The sequence below is a fragment of the Dermacentor albipictus genome, chromosome 2 (genome assembly GCF_038994185.2).
Source record: "Dermacentor albipictus isolate Rhodes 1998 colony chromosome 2, USDA_Dalb.pri_finalv2, whole genome shotgun sequence".
NCBI classification, from domain to species: Eukaryota; Metazoa; Arthropoda; class Arachnida; order Ixodida; family Ixodidae; genus Dermacentor; species Dermacentor albipictus.
In genome coordinates this window covers 194,354,051-194,371,235 of record NC_091822.1, presented here as the reverse complement: position 1 = coordinate 194,371,235, position 17,185 = coordinate 194,354,051, and the positions used below count along the sequence as shown (strand labels likewise).

The 17,185-nt window shown below is 45.0% G+C and overlaps 2 protein-coding genes across 21 annotated transcripts in view; both read right to left on the bottom strand.

Moving 5' to 3' along the window:
- The window catches only part of Iru (E3 ubiquitin-protein ligase Iruka), a 30,293-nt gene extending 19,117 nt beyond the window's left edge, over nucleotides 1–11,176 (bottom strand). Inside the window, exons 1-8 of one of the 4 annotated variants that reach the window (XM_065427521.1) lie at nucleotides 11,019–11,176; nucleotides 10,366–10,436; nucleotides 9,769–9,795; nucleotides 9,650–9,695; nucleotides 7,350–7,537; nucleotides 3,220–3,260; nucleotides 3,105–3,132; nucleotides 382–457 (exon numbers count right to left, since the gene is read on the bottom strand). In XM_065427521.1, the coding sequence (XP_065283593.1) occupies nucleotides 382–457; nucleotides 3,105–3,132; nucleotides 3,220–3,260; nucleotides 7,350–7,537; nucleotides 9,650–9,695; nucleotides 9,769–9,795; nucleotides 10,366–10,436; nucleotides 11,019–11,111 (570 nt within the window). In that variant the 5' untranslated portion in view covers nucleotides 11,112–11,176. The remainder of the gene's footprint in view (nucleotides 1–381; nucleotides 458–3,104; nucleotides 3,133–3,219; nucleotides 3,261–7,349; nucleotides 7,538–9,649; nucleotides 9,696–9,768; nucleotides 9,796–10,365; nucleotides 10,437–11,018) is intronic. The other 3 variants (XM_065427522.1, XM_065427523.1, XM_065427524.1) reach the window with 3 other exon arrangements.
- A 596-nt stretch (nucleotides 11,177–11,772) lies between these two features.
- Nucleotides 11,773–17,185, bottom strand: part of LOC135898527 (transducin-like enhancer protein 4) — a 103,422-nt gene continuing 98,009 nt past the window's right edge. For all 17 annotated transcript variants that reach the window (XM_065427504.1, XM_065427507.1, XM_065427510.1 and 14 more), the window contains one exon: nucleotides 11,773–14,780. In XM_065427504.1, coding sequence (XP_065283576.1) covers nucleotides 14,673–14,780 — 108 coding nt within the window. In that variant the 3' untranslated portion in view covers nucleotides 11,773–14,672. The remainder of the gene's footprint in view (nucleotides 14,781–17,185) is intronic.

The following is a 17,185-nucleotide window of genomic DNA, read 5'->3' as shown; positions in this document are numbered from 1 at the left end:
TCTACATCATGTGTGTATTGTACTCTTACGTCAATACTGCTTTGCCTAAAAGCTCTGGTAGAAACCACAGAAGATGACCATCAAAGTTAATGAAAGCTCATGTCACCTTGCTGTGTTTTTCACATGGAGAGGATAGAGCTGGTGCTCACGCTCCTTATTTCCCTTCTGCTCCTACATACGTGACATCACTGCCTATGCTAACCAATCAGACACCTCTCTCTTCATTGCACATGCACTTCTCTCTCTGTCTTCTCCACACCATGTGCTTTTTTCTCAACACTTTCCTCTCTTCCCTACTCGTTATCCTCTAGCATGTTACATTGTTGTCTGCCAACCACTAAAAACCTAGCAAAATAGCTCAAGCATTAAAAACTGTGGCACCTGTGTTATGACAGCATCCAGGCCCCCTCGGCCCCAGGCATAGTCTCCAGGGTTGCCATGCAGGTTAACCAGCCTGCTTTGAGAGTGAGCGGATACAACCAGTCAGCAACAAGGTGTCCAACATGCCAAACAAATAGCTTACCAACTACCGCAAGTGACAAATAAGCGTCATTATAGCAATGTGTCTGCTGCATTATCACAAAATGCTTTAAAGCGATAGACTCTTCATGACAAAAATACAAAACTAGTGATGCCGAGGATCATATATGATTAGGGGTGTGCAAATACCGAATTTCTGATAGAGTATCAAATCAAGAACAAAAAGCCAAATATCAATTAAAATATGAAATATCTATATTTTTCACAAAATTTATTGCTTACAAATTTTGGGCAAGTACGGTGCTGCACATGTGTGGGGGTATCCTAGCATTGCATAACAAAAATGTAGCAAAGCTATGAGTCACATAGGTACATAGAAACAAAGATATACAGTTCAGTCTATTCTTATTAAAGGGATCACCCAATTTATATGCCAGCGCTGATTACAGCTTCAGTCTAAAATATGAAGGCCTGAAAAAAAATTTTTTTATCAGGAGTTTTTGTTGAACAGAATCAAGCGCTTCTTTCCCCCTCTGAAACCAGAGAATTGGTGACGTTTTGTTGTAGTGAATATCGATGAGGTTCTCAGTTTGGTAGTGGGCCAACGTGAGCAGATGAGCAGGCGCCGTCCGTGTGTCAGGTTCTACATGATTTGCCACCTGTCAAAGAATCTGGAATCTGGACGGGCACGACAAGTTTACGACGCTCGCTACACCTCCTTCTCTTCCTCTCCGTTCATCCACCACCTCTTGCTTTCGTTTCCTAGGTTATTTGTCAGCTCTCCGAGTGTCGTACGGCTGTGGCGAATAGATCTGCGTCAATTTGGCACCAAACCACAACTGTAGTCGCCAACGCCCTGTGAAGCAGCAGCGATCAGGCCTAATGGGCGAGGCAGTGCGGGCCAAAGAGAAAATTAGCCGCTGGCCGATGTGGTATTGGGCCACAAGCCATCACGGAATGCTTGCCGCTAATATGTTTGTACGGGTGGCTCCTCAGCGATTCGTCCCGAGATAACACAAGCGGGGACAGCTCTCAAAGTGGCGTGAAGTTCGTCAGCAAGTGTATCCAACACGATCTGCATGCCTATCGGCGGCTCAATCTTCGCGCATGCTTTCTCACTTTACAAAATACAAACTGCTTTTGTTCACATTCCTTCTGTCCCTGTCGCGTCATTATTTCAATTCGTACTGCCGACCCGGACAAACCTTGTACCGACAGAGGTGGCCCCAGCTGACCTGGTGCTGTGCTACAAATTGGGGCGTTCAGTCGCTGTGTGTGCGATCCCCGCATCAGGCTGACCTCAGGGAGCACACGCAGCGAGTGTTGAAGTGAGGGAAGCTCACAGTAAAATTAATTATCACGAACGACTGAGGAATATGGAAGAAAGTAAATGGGCTGGGAGAGTGTTCAGGTATTTGTACAGGAATAACATTGATACACAGTGGAGGAAAAAAACTACAAAGCTTACCAGCAACTGCGCGGCCTGTATGTTGAGCAACACATCAACAAAGAACGTCAAGCAAAAAGAAAGTCTGAGATAACCTCATGGGTGGTAGCAATAGAAAAGAAACCTGCCATGAGTAACTGCTTAAGAGGAAAAAACAAAAACGGGAAAGAAACAATTTATGGTAACTCAAAGGGAAGCTCACTACATTTCAAAGTGAGATTAGGATGCCTTATAACACGCAATTATAAAGAGACATAAGAATATTACTGTGGGAAAGCTAGGGCAACAATGGAGCACGTTTTCTTATAATGTGAAGACATCTGCCCAGCGGTATATTTAGGAATTACTGGCCTCCTTGGAGCCCTTGGGTTCAGCGAGAGCAGGGGGAACGTAAACATGTCCACAACAGAAATTAGTAAGAGGCGATTGGAAGATTGGTAGAACAAAAGTAGGGAGACGACAAACAACAGAGGCCTACAGAAACTAAGTTCACAATAGAGGTTCAAAATGTTTGGGTATGGAAATTCGCCAAAACTTTCTTCCTTTTCTTTCTTTCTTTTTTCAGCATACGCAGGACATTAGGCAATAAAATAGCAAGCGCTTGATGGCGCAACCCCCCACCCCGTTCCAAAGGGGAATCTCATAACATCCACCCATCCATCCATCCGTGTCAGCCAGGGCAGCTCGTCTGTGGCATGTTTGGCGGTCCTTTTGGGACGAAAAATGAAGCGCTCGCTAGGGCAGCATCGAGCACAAGGGCTCTGCAGCGCACGCGACATGTGGCACTGCGCAGGTCTCTACACCGAATATATCAAAAAATAGAGCGGTAGGTATTCTATTCGAGAGTCCAATTTTTCGAACGATCACTGATTCAGTGATACGCAATATTTGTACACCCCTACCTTATGATGCATCTTTCTTTTCAATATACATGCCTTATAGAGCAAGAATTGGAAGGTTGTGGGAGCACGACTTAACTTTGCATCATTAAATTGCACTAATGTGCAAGCAAGATGAACGCGCAAAGAAAAAAATGAACATGCTGCAAGGCTAAACAAGCACAGACCCTGTATGTTCTCTTGCTTTATGCCTTTATCTCATGTTCTCACTAAAAATTATGTGGAAGTGAAAAACCCAAACAAATAATGCTTGGCTAAAGCGCTTTATTGATACTCACACTGGAAGACCTTGGTTGGAGATGAAACCTGCAAGGTTAAGGAAGAAAAGCACTTAATTCAGGCTATTGAACCACCATCAATCAAGCCATAAGTGTACTGAGCATTGATATTCACCTGTAGTTCCAGTGAGGTTGGCAAAAATCTGGTGAATGATACTGAAAAATAAGATTCACACCATAAATTCGAGCGGGTAGGCTTCATCAGTGGGCACATAACTTGTGCTTTAGAGGGGACAAAACTTTTGAACATGGTAAATAAACCTGCCCACTGATTATACAGGGTGTCCCAGCTAAATTTAGGCAGAGTTTAAAAATATGTGAATGCCATATAGCTGGACAGAACCAAAGGAATGTTTGTCGTCGCTTGGAGATATTCAGATCATTTCCTTTTCATTCTACCTAATTACATATTTAGTCCTAATTAATTAATCAACTTCTCAAATATTATAATTCGATGAAAAGTGTCAATGAGAAAATGGTAGAGCAACATGAAAAACTCCCAATGCAGCTTTCTGTTGCTTTGTCCTGCTGCTCTACTTTTTTTTTTTCCCCTCTCGTCTCTTCCAGGCCATGACATCCCCACAGCAAATTGTGTAAACTAAGGTGCCCTCCCATGTTGCACGTCTGATAAGTGACAGCAAGCGGTGCATGGGAAGCTAATTAATCCTGCGGAAGCACACTCTTCTCGGCAGTGTTTCTGGCGTTCCGTGTTTGCCTTGACGTGGTCCTCCACCAGGCCAGCACATCCCCTGTTAGGGCTGCTTCTGTCCTGGCTTTGTGGATCAGGACCTGAGCGCAGCAAGAAAGTCCTTTGGGAAGAGGGTGTGTGTTGCGTGGCACCCTTGCCAGAAGGTGCCTTTTCACCTCTAACTTGCCCTGCTCTCTGACATCTTCCGATCCCATGAACTGTGGTGCAGTAGGGACATTGTCCATTGGAGCAGACAAGCATGGTGTAGCAGCTCCCTTGCCGCGTCCCGGGCCGTGCTGTTGCTGACACTACCGGCATGCACAAGGACCCCATTCATGCCCATCTCAGCCATGTAAGACCCATCAAGATCCAAAGTAGCTTTTTTTATACGGTACTCCCAAGTACCAACCCAGGGAGGTCCTGAAAGTGATTCAAGGCCTCCAGCACAGTCAGTGTAAATTATTATTGTCCAGCTGTTATGTGCCCCGTCATTGTTGGTCTCTTTCAGTCTCTGCAAGGTAAACAGGATGGCGTGAAGTTCTATTGTCTTAATTGGTAACTCTTCTTGGGGTCGAAAAACCACATCCTTCCTGATGTTGTCACTGAGTCCCACGCGGCGTCAGTGAATATAGCGTCCTCTGGTCATCGACTCTTCTGGCAATCGCCGCCCTGCGAGATAAGCGGTTGTCCTTGCGCAGGTGGCAGATGATGGGTTTGGCAACCTGTAACTGCACATCATTCCATGGTGCCATTCTTGGAAGTAAATCATGCGTGTCATCTGTTTTGCCCGTCTGTTTACCTTCAATTTGGAAAAGGAGGCATCCTGCACGGTTGAAACGACGCTGCTATTGTTCAGCCATTCTAGCAGCGGTGGGAGGGCTTAATAGTGGTGGAGCTCCTCGATTCTGGTGTGGCAAGGAAGTACTGTCCCAACTCCTAAGCTTTCACGGTGAAATCTCTGGAGCTTTTCTTCTAGTTCCTCAGTGAGGTTGAAGCAAGTTGCAAGCACAGGATGCGGAGGTGGCCATGACCAGTGTACGTGCCGTTTGTGTGCCTGCCCCTCCACTCTGCTGGGCTATCCTCCACGAGAGGTGCAGGACTTGCTTCCACCTCACCTCAAGTTTCTTCAGCCAGGTGGCCGCACCTCCCTTCTCGTGGATAAGGGCACCCAGAATCTTCACACAGCTTTATGCTGTTCTAGTTCACGAGTGAAGCATTCTACCATGCCATTGGAACTTGGGTGATAAGCTGTTGTTCGTATGAGTGTTACACCTAGAAGATGGGAGAGAGCTTGATAGAGGGACGAGTCAAATTGTCTTCCTCCGTCTGTCGTTACGGTGTGTGGTACGCCGTAACGAGAAATCCAGGTATTTAAGATGGCCTAGGCTATACAGTCGCCGACCAATTTTCCGGACTCCGAAAATTCGGACATGCCCGATTATTCGGTCAGCCTCGCGGCACCGCCGTTCTCCCCATAGACCATAATGTATAACAACTGCCGAAAGTTCGGACACTTTGCAACCTCTCGTCTGATTTTTCGGACACTCCTTGAGCCAACTCGGTCGAGAGCACCATGTACCGACTCTGACCGGTGCAAGGTTCGACGTGCTGAACGCCATTTTTGTTTTGAACGGAGCTTCTTTGCTGCCCCACGAAGTGGCGCTACTGGAAATCCCCGCTCATCATCATCGTTTCTGCCTGGTTAGAGTGGCTCTGCAGCAGTTCCGGTTTCAGCTCAGTAAGCCATGTCAAGACAATCCAGCAGCTGATTTGTTTCTTCGCTGACGCTGCGAGCAGGCCGCGTTTTTCATTTGTGCGACTTGTGTCGGCACGGTGGTGTTTGCTTTGTGTGCCGTGTCGAGGTTTCGGTGAGCCAACGCGGCATACGTAAACATCGCGTCAAAGGTCTAATGGCGCCGACAGTGCCCGCGCAGACTGTGCTGGAGAATGCCGGCAAGCGGTTGCCGGGAGGCCTAAGACTTGTCGCCTTCCGATGTGCTCCCTACTGACGCGGAAAATGTTCTGCCGAGACCTGCGCAGTGGTTGCATTGCGATTCCGGACACCGCCTCATTGACAGTTTCACAGGTGCTGACACTGCTGTACTGACATGCGCAGAACTCGACGACGGCGAGATCATTCGTCAGGTTTCTGCTGCACCGCCGGACGATGACCGAGTCGGAAGTTGACGCACCATGTGCTACGCTGCCGTCGCATGTGGAGCGTGTACGAGCAGTGACTGTGCTTTCCGTATGACCCTCTGCGAGATTCAGGCTTATCTGATTGCGCGTAAACGGAACAGCGTGCGACGGCGCATTCGCGATTTCTTCAAGCCTACTGCCGAGCCCGAATAAGTGCGTGGAAATAAAGGATTTCATTTTTTTTTTCATAATCTGCTTTTTCGGACACCTGTTTATTCGGACATTTCCACAGTCCCCGTGAGGTCCGAATAAACGGTCGGCGACTGTACTGTGGTTTATTATTGTGATAGCAATTATATGGCAGCTTAATATCACGCTCGCATCGGAGGAAAGCGAAGAGAAAGCACGCCATCTTTCATCACGCACAAGGCATTAGGGGGAGGGGGGCGTCCTACTTTTGCAGCTTCTGAGTATGCCACAGCTGCGGAGGCGCTATCTTGAAAGCAGTCTGCGATAGGGACAGAGAGCACGCACCGAGTGCTGATAGCTTAGTGTGCGCTGTGTCTTCGCCGCTTAGTTCAAGTTGAAGCAAGAGGCAATATGAAAGTCAATTCGCTCACTACTGCTGCCATGCTTCCTCATTCTAGCTTTCCGATAGCTAGTTTCCACTGTCATCGGGTCAGATGTGTTCATGTTTGCATGCGTGTGACACCATGCTTGTTAATTTAGTAAGCGAATGATTACAAGTTTACACAACCTATATAACTACGGTTTTTACTTCGTATAGCTGTCTAATAATTTGCAATCGCAATCAATGCTAGATGCCATTCTTAACTGTACACCACATGCAATTCCGATTGCATCGGTTCTTTTGTGAAGCCCCACTATCACCTATAAACATCAAAAAAGTTTACTTTTAATACTGGAATGTGACGTCCTACTTCGACAAACTGCACGGTATCACGTGCGTTCAATAAGCACCGAAATAATGCGGCATCAAAGCGGTGCAGCAGCACCACATTGCATGTCCGTCAAACAAAAACACACAAACCATGAACCTGATGACTCTGACAAGCTCATAGAGCTTCTCACTACACAGTGAGAAACTATGCACGGATCCCTGCTTCCTTTTGCAATGATGATGATAGCGTGCTGTTGGTTTTAATTTCAGTTTTTATAGCTGCGAAGCATCGGCGGAAGGAGGGTATCGCTTTTATGCATACTTTGGCGCAGGCTCATGCGCAATTTTCCGCTAAGATGACATTTTGGCACAAAGGGTTGCTCTCAGCGCAGTTTGGCGCAGCTGTTCCACCACTATATTATGTACCGTAATTATGTATTACATACCATATTACGTAATTTTTTGACACATGGCTACACTTCCCTACTACACACAATAATGGTCACAAGGGTCCCACCCTTCCAGGGGCTGCCTCCCCTGGCTTTCAGGATGTGGCCTGCGGCCCGCCCGTCCCGGTGATCTCCGCCGCACCATGGAGTCCGAAGCTGACGAGGACGGTGCATCTGGCGACAGGTTATCCTCCACCATGCCACCAGGACCACGATCCAGTCTCCGCAGCACATCCATTATCGTACTGTTCCAAAGCTGCACAGCACAAGTGGGTATCTAGCTGCATATCTTAAAAAAGTCACTGCATTTACACTGACACATTCTTTTCTCATCTTTTTTTTTCTTCCCTCGTTGGTAGGAAAAGAGAAAACCGGTAGACAATCAACAGCTACTGTGGTCAGCCTATCTGTCGCTCAGCTCCTCTCTATACAAGCAGCATCCAGTTCAAGAGGTGAACAAACATTTCCACAGGGCTTCTCTGTAGCCTCATTCAGCTCTGCTACAGACACAAGAGACATTCCTGGCAGCAATGCATAGCATCAAAAGCATGGAAAGACCACACCATATCTTGCAGTGTTCAGCAGTCTCGGCTTTTTACACTGTGTGAACCTATTGGCTGATGCTGTCACAGAGGCCAAACGGCACTGTAAGTTGCCCTACCATTGCCACAGAGTTTCAGATTAAGGTTACTGGAGCGAAATCTGTTGCTAGTTTCTGCATATGCCATCAATGCAGCTCGCATGGGAGCGATGGGCAGTACACAGATTTGCCTAAACTTCTTCCTTCTGGCTTCAGACAATCTGGTGCATTCTTATAAACCTTTCTGAACTGTTTATCATGAGTTCTTTGCGTGGCAACAATTACTCTCATTTCTACAACTTCATTTCCAGAACATTCAAAGCAAAATAAGGTGTTAGGACTTACTTATGCAGCATATTTAACAGGGATAAGCGGGCTAGTTGGTGGTCATTATTGGAATGCATCATGTAACCGCACAAAAACAAGGGACATCCGCGCCTGTCCTGTGTGTTCCTTCTTTGTCCCTTGTTTTTGTGCGGTTACATGATGCATTCCAATTATTTATGCAGTACAAATTGCATAACGAAATAATTTCACTGTGAGTGTAAAACATTTACCTACTCTAAGAGTTGTGAGGCGAGCATGCCATGCAATACAATCAAATTGATAAAAGAATCATTAATGTGCATCGCTAACAAATCCATGAAAATTGTAAACATTGACATGTAGACTTGTTTATCTTTTCGGGATGAGTGCTTTTCACCGTCTAACAAATGTTATCGCTCAGCGCAGGAAGTACCCGCATGCACTGGAAGTTTCTCGAATGTTATCGATGGTTCTGTTGTCACCGAAGCTTGTGTAATCCGATTGCATGTGCAGCGCCAATTGTGTAGAACTTTCTGGAAGACACGCGGGCACCACCAGTTACTCTGGAACCATCGACGACTCGAGTATAAAAGCCAACGCGCTTGACCCTACAGATCAGATTTTCGCCGATCACTGACTGCGCTCGCCGCTATCGCCGTTCTTTGAGTGTAGCCCGTTTTTGAGGGCACAGGTTCGCCTAATAAAACACTAGTTACTTCATTCCCAGGTTTGCTGCTTTCTTCACCATTACCACTACATGACAATATATGCATGCACTATGTGCAAGTCCCCTAGTGACTAAACTTCAGAACCACACTTCCCTCTACAATCTTTGTATTAAATTATGCCTGCTGCAATGATGGTTGCTAGTTGCAGTCCCCAGGTACCGGTTCTATCAATATGTAGAACTATTAAAAATTTAATTCTGGGGTTTGACGCGCCAAATCACCAATCTGATTATGAGACACACTATGGTGAGGGCCTTCGGATTAATTATGACCACCTGGGGTTGTTTAGTGTGCACTTAAATATAAGTACATAGGCATTTACGTATTTTGCCCCCACCAAAATGCAGCCGCCATGGCCAGGATCGAACCCAGGTTCATCTAGCTCAGCAGCACAATGCCACAGCCCCCAAGCTAATGCGGTGCACAACTACATCTTTCTCGGAACTTAACACATGAGCATCTTCCACAGCATTGGATAATGTAATGCATGAACTTCAGGCAGTGCATTCACATGCATGCTAAGGAGCAACACAAATGTTTGGCTTTCTAAGGCAGATATGTGAACACCATCAACACATCTGCGAAAAAGGAGCGCGAACTGCAACATAGAATGAACTTTTGTAGTTTTTTCGCTAGCGCCTATTCGCAGCTCTCGTATTTATGCTGTACAGAATTTGTGGACTACTTTAATAAACATGAGGCGTGTATTTTTCAAAGACAATCACATGCACTGCACCACCAAGTACAAACTCACCTCTCTAAATTGTGCAGCATGGTCTAAATCATCATCAGAGTCCTCTCTGCAAAAGAAGGGAACCTTATAAAAACTTCTGAGTCAAGTACTGTGCACTCCTACCATGTTTGAATACTTACATAGTCTCCCTGCTTCGTACACGACGACTTAGAAAAATGAGGTGTAAATATTTCAAACAAAAATTTAATACTCTGTGCTCAAGCAAGCACCAAATACGAAAACGCCACCCGTACGACACTTCTCATTCGTTCACTAAGGATATAATTGCGAAAATTTAATAATGATGCCACTGCACAATGAACTGTTAGAACGACTGCACATAATTTCAAAAACCACCTTTCCTCCTCCAACAAAATTTTTGGTCGAGATGAGCCAATACGGTCAGCAAAATTTAAGGCAACTGCAGAAGCTTAGCATTAAAGTACTGTTGGGTATGTTTTTAATGTTTCATGCCCTAATGAGTTTCACTGCTGTGACATCACTTGTTCGTATGTGTAAAAGCCCAATACTAGCGTATGTGTTTCCGATGTGAACGAGGACGATAAGATGGCTAGGCACACCGCGCCTGGCTTAAATACAAAACTTGTCCCCGCGAGGCGAAACTTAGCGTGTACGTTTACAACTTCACGAACGGTACAGGGGTCAATGTTCCAGCGCGGACGGTTCAGCGTACGCGACCTGTCAGACAAAGTAGCCTGTCAGCATAGAAAACTTACATAGAGTGATCCGGGGGACCCTGCGCCAATTCTTCAATGAAACCCGACTGACACCGGGGGCAAATGTATTCCTGCAAGACAAGCATGAACAACAGCGTTGAACTATAGGCGCGATCTTCCAAATCAGGCATGCACACAGTGTAGGCCAGAAAATGCGCCAGCAAGTCTGCGCTGCCAAGCATCATCGCTTTCTAGAATCTGCGCAGGTCGTCCTTGGCGCCTCTTACGCCCCACGAAGTAGCCCCAGAAGCCTGCCACTGAAACGACGAGCAAGTGGGCGCTCCGTTAGCTACGTCAAGACGCGAGTACAACGTGTAAACGAAGTAGTCGCGCACTTTTGCACCGCTTATCCCTGCGGATTTAATCAAAAATCTCACCGCAATCAAAGGTATACCGCTGCAATGCGTCTGTGGGCGAATTCAGGCAGCACATAATGCGGCTCTTACAGAAGAGAAAGAAGTTTAAATATACGTATCAGCGTTTGCTTTCCTATTTCTACGGTCGCATTGTAATTGGGCAGACGCTAAGCATCACCGCAAAGCAGCGGCGACAGTAATTTTAGGCCTAGACGCATACTCAATAAAGCTAGCAGCCGAAGAAAGTCAGCGCGTGTAAAGCCTTAGGAACCTTATCGTGCGATAAAGCGTTCTTACCGGTAATACAGGGTTAATTTCCTGGTTACATTTGTGGCAGAAAAATCGCACAGCAGGCGTTTCAACTGCTGCCTCTGCCATGTTTCTATCCATGGATGGCCCTTCCACACACTTTATCCCGCAAGTTTTCGTCTGAAACGTGATAGGGCGGCAGCGGCAGATGATCACCCGCTTCCGGTTCCTCCATCATTGAAAGGCTTCAGTTTCGGTTTCGGCCAAGTGTCGGCCGAAAAAGGATGGAAAGAACAGCTTTGGTACTTCTTTTTTTTCGTTGCTATTGTTTATTAAATCATAAGATAAGTGTCCGGAATAATTATTGCAAGACTTTATGAACATTTTCTATATGTCCCAGTACTTATGTTGCAGGTTTTTCTGCACATAGCTTACCAATGAAAATTGCCAGTGTTTCAGAATTAGAACGGCATTAAGCTAATCGCACAGTGTCCCGTGTTGAGAAAATACTGCCGAGAAATGGGGCAAGCAACACCCATGTATAATTTTATAGTAATATATGTCAAATTAATTAAAGTCCTGCAAACTTTGAGAGTTACCAGCAGCTCTATGCATTTGTGCTTGCATAACATTGAATCAAATTTAACCTAAAAAGTATTGTGTGTTGTGCCAAGACTTCTGTTGCACATGGCCTTCCCAGCTACTGTTACGTCTAAACTTTCCAGAGCTGACTCAAGTTTGCTAGAGTTAAGATGTCTTCACCAGTGTGAAAAATACTTTTCCAACAAGCAGGACACACAAGTTCAGCTTTTGTGCAAACACATTTTATGAAACCAAATGTCATATATTTACAGCAACTAAGTCACATCAGAATCCCAGCAGTAAAATTAAAATACAGGAGGCAGAAACATCCATCCTTCCTCATTTATATCAAGTGTCAAAAAAGGACTATTTACAGTACTCTTTTGTGCACGTCTGCGCAAGTTCACAAGACCAGAGTCGACAGTAATGACACAAATTATTCACTGAAAGAGTGTGGCATTTTCCTCGGAATAAATTTTTGTCAACCACCAATTTTTGCACACCTTTATTGGTACACTGCTGTGTATCTTTAGGATAGAAAATTGTCACTAAAATCGTAGCAGTCTACAATTAGCTTTACAATTTGGGAGTTGAAATTACTCATCATAGGACGCAAATTTTATCCAGCAATTATTCAAACTTTCCTGCAAGAAAATGCAACTTTTAAGCTTTGGCCCTACTGGTGTATACTTGAGCCACCGCGAACATAAATGATGGAGATCACAGAGACGAGACATCAAATCAAAAGCCCAGAAACAAACACAATTCGGTTACAGGCCAGTCGCATATGAAAAAGAAAAAAAAAATTTCAACTTTCACTTCCTGTTGACTTCAAATGGAGGCACGGAAAGGATAACATTTACGAACGTGTTCTAGAGTGGATGTTCAATCTGTTCCATCAATTATTCACTTTTTGCTTCATCAATGAACCTAAATTGACTGTGCAAACCACACAGAGCTACAAGCTCAACAGACTAGATGCATATTGATGAGCACCATTGTTTCAAGAAGAAAATGAGTAGCTTCCTATCACTGCAAACATTGCATTCAATGCTTTATTTCTGTCAGCAACAAGTCAAGGTTTTTAAACTTTACAGTACAACTTATTCAACAAGAAATAATTTCTCGTAGTACCAAGTACCAGATAAGCCCGAGAATGTACTGCTGCAAGGACAGCAAATGTGTTTGAAAAATTCCAAAGCATTCTGCAAATGTGACATGATAGCAGCCCATTTATGTGATAACCGAAATGAAATTGTATAAAAACCCAAATATGGCTTCTCAAAGCCATTGAAAGAACACAAGATTCACAATGTAAATTTTGTTCCAGCGTAGTCCGCCATACTTTGGCAGCATGGTGTACAGTTCAAAAACATCTAAGCAATTTGTTCAGATGGTGCCCTGATGGCACTGTCCACAAGGGAGAAACCTTCCCTCATAGTTTAACGCAGGGCAAGAGTGTTGCACATCGCCCAAGGGCAAAACACTGGCACTGATGCTCCCTTTTATTCCAAGGTGACATCAAAAACCTCTATCAAAGCATTCACATACAGACCATGTTCATAACCTGTTGCTGGTAGCTCCAACAAGAATGCAGAACACCATCAGTTTTTTTTTTCCAACCTTCTTCAACAAAAACACCATCAGCATGCCAAGTTTGCTGTAACATCTTTATTTACAGTGCAGAGGGTAGCCTAGAGTTAACCATCAAGGTATACTCCATCCCTGAATGAGAATTCATACACGCACGCACACACACCAACATAGACATATGTGCACTCAATTCATGATTCATGAAGTGATGGTGTAGTTCCTGATGTTATATTAGAAAAGAAACCAGGACTCTATTTCACACATGACAGCCCTACCACTGCTAGTACAAGCCAGTGCCGTGTCACAGATTGACAGCATCAAACTAAGAGAAATATTTCTAATGGTCTCATGAGTTCATGAAACAGCAACAGGAAAATGTAGCAAGAGGTCTTCTCTTGTACAAGCGCAGTTGATTCCGTTTCGTAGACAAGCTTGAACAATCTGATGAATCAAAGACAATTTTGGCATAATGCAAAGATTCAAAAATGCTTTTTTTTTTGTGCGCTTTTCAGCAAAGCTGTGATATGCAGCAGCCAGAGGCCTAGTCATGAAACAGTTTCTTTTTTTCTTCTTCTTCGTTTCGGCCAACCAGTTGAAGGAAGTAGACAAGGATAATAAGAGTGGTCAATTTTAATCAGTGTTGTACCCATGAACTTTACTCTTTAACAACCAAGAAAGGTTTCTTGCCCAGCTTTCAAACAAGAAAAGTTCATTGCCAACCACGCCAAGCCTACATGCCAATATGTTCCTTCGTGGCACAGCAAAAGGCTGTCTGCAATTGCACTGGTCACTTGAATAGAGTTTATCCAGAGGCGAAATGCAGAAATTGAGCACGACAGCATATCCCAAACACTCACCTAATGCAAGTTTTAGTGGGAAAAGCACAGAAAGTAATGCCCATAAACTTAGCTTTCATTACCTTCAAATTAAGGGTATGTGCGGAACATGGCAGCGGCAGTATTGAAACTCGAAGAGGAGAGCAGGAAGGGCACTTGTTCTACATCGAGGTCCTCAGTATGGTTGTCATATGCAGACACTGACCGGACAGTATCGTGGTAGGCAAGTAACAAATGCTACCTTTCCCTGCATCTCCTCCCAACCATAAAAGCATTTCAGCATCCTAGACATGTGATATCAGGAGGCCATAATGTTCATTACAATAATCTGTTTCTTCACAATCTGTTCTTCAGCATGGGCATCAACAAAGCACTTAATTATGTGCTAACCACCACAATGCCATTACCAATGCAATAGGAACAGTCAACTGGTCATGATCACAATATCAGCAACATGCAGGATTGGCAGCACACAGGTTGTCTCAAGAGTGCTGACCATGCTGTCATTAAAGCCATTGTTCAGCATAGAGTCCTTGGTTCAGTTTTAGTGGCACTCACAGCCACCCCACAAACAGTTCTCTGCCAAAACAAAGAAAGGGGGCAGATGAGAAATCTCTGCTTTGTACAGTTTGTGCAGCCCTGTAACACTGTGCTGGCCAACACATTAGGAACAACGGGGCATAGTGGGTGCTCAATAGATCACTTCATACACAGTGGCCTTCTTGTCTCCTGAGCCAGTGACAATGTACTTGTCATCTGAAGAGATGTCACAGCTCAACACTGATGAGGACTCCTTGGACTGCGGAACAGGTGCATGTGAAGAAGAGATGGCAGTATTAGAATTAAGAGAGAGCAAACAACAAATAAAACCAAACCGTCAGATATTTAAAAATAAATACGGAAACGAGTTTTGTTGTTGCATACCCTCCAACTTGCCCCACTAAAAACTTTTTTTTATTATTTGGCAAGTGTTTTAAAGGGGCCTTGAAACACTTTTTGAACATAGTAAGAAAAATGTTGCCAATCTGGTAACTCTTCGTGAACATGTGAGCCAAATATTATTGCACTGAATGTAGCAGGGAATCAACAACTTCGTGTGAAAAGCAGTGAACAGTCGCTTGCTCTTACATCCGCAACATTGTCATCGAAAGCAATTGCCGACGAACATTATTGGCTGATTTCATGATTGCGCACCTAGCAGACACAGTCAGGAAAATTCAGGAGGGTTCACAAAGAACGCTTTAAAATGAAAAAGAACACTTGAAGTGTTACTGAGTTAAAGAAGTCCTGAACCACTTCTCGGGCTTAGTCAAAAAACATAGACTGCGGATAGATAGCTTATGTTGGTGTGAACATCTAAGCCAAATTTTGCAGTTGTGAGTGACGTGTGGAGCTTGTAAGCAGAGTGCAAAGTCACGTTTTTGTGAAATACTCTCTTTTCAATGGAAGCCTGCTCCTCGATTTTTTTCTGGACGCTTTATTTCACAATATAGCAGATTCCCATAAGCTGCTGCAATTGGCCAACAGCTGACTTCAATCAAGAAGGGTGCTTGGATCAGTGCACTTCTTCCTACTGTTACTGTGTATATTTATTGATGCAGTTTAATAAATAAACACGCTGAAGTAAGCTAAAGATTGCTCTCGAATTTCGATAACACTTACATACTTGCAGAAGCAGCCGACTACTGTCTGCACACGCTCGGCTGTGGCCGCCCGCATAGGAATTAAACATCAATCACTCTGCTTAGCGATGGTGTAGCCATAGGGTCTCGTTAATTTAAACTAGTTTTGAACTCAACTAGCCTCAAACCATGCGTAACTTAAGGTCAGACCACACGCATGCTTGTCAGGGCACACTCACTCCTGGCTGCTCCTGGTTAGATGCGTTGGCAGATATCGCTTCCTATTGACCTATTGATTGCACTTCAACATGCGCAAGGTGGATGTGGCTAATACCCATAAGTCAATCTGGGGCAGGACGAAGCCGGTCTGCACCACATAGCACGGCCAGGCTGGAGCATACGAGTTCAAGCACGCACTCAAGCCCGATCGTGCACAAAGCAAATATAGGTGTGGTGCACTACTTGTTACATAGCGTAGATATTGCAGCTGCCGCAAAGCGCCATGACAAGTCCACTGGCAGAGCGCACTACGGCTCGCTTAGGACAACCACGTTTGGTGCATTTTAGGTACCAAAATCGGTAGTGGTGTCTACGTGAACATCCAAAATCAAATTTGAGCTGGGCGCATGAGCAGGTGGAGCATTGTGGGCACACCCCGCTCGGCCATAGCCTTCACAGCGCAAATCATTGAAAGAGGAGTGGAAGCACCACGTAGGGGAAGTTTGACTGCCAATAACTCTGCTTCTGCTGAATGCACTGAAGTGCATTACGCAGCAAAGTATTTCTGAAATAGTCTATTTTAACTTCAAATGCATTTCTTGACTTCGATAAAAAGTGGTTCAAGGCCTTTTTATGCGAACTCACAATCAAAAGGCAGAACAAAGAAACAAGCTGATGCACCTACAGTCGAACCCAGTCATAACAATATTCAAGTGCCACAAAAATTCCATTGTTATGACCAATAATTGTTATAGCTGGGTTGCACGAAAAAATGCTGATGTGAGAATATTATAATGGCGGGGAGGCCAGTGCCTCTTCTCACCACTTTCCTCCATCCAGCTGCTGATCGTGTTCACTCATTTAACTGATTCCTCAGCACTCCAATCACATGTAACAATCCGCAGCTGCCGGCGCTAAAGAATGGCACTCCTATAAGAACTGCAAAGAGGTGTCACAGGTGGCAAGCGATACGCGAGCACCGCTGAGGCATCGTTTTTGTTGGCCCCAAAAGGGGAATTTTAAAAAGTGCTCGAAAGCTGCCACAGCAGCCTGTCAGCTTGAGAAATCCAGAAGAAATGCTGAGGAGAGATCGTCACAAGCATCTCGCCACAAGCACCTCGCCACATACTTCTCACTGGCTTGCACGAGAAAAGCCTATGTCCGTCAGCCTTGCATGCTTTACGCGAAGCTTGCCGACATCCTTCTCCAAGGCATCCAAGTGCTCCACAAAGTACAGCGGAAGGTTCATCGTGAAAACGAAGCCCTGGAGGGACTGAATCATATGCCAAGCCTCCTCTGAGGACAACGGTGAGGCAGCCTGCCCTACCGCGTCATCACTGCCGTCGTCGCCGTTGCTATCTGC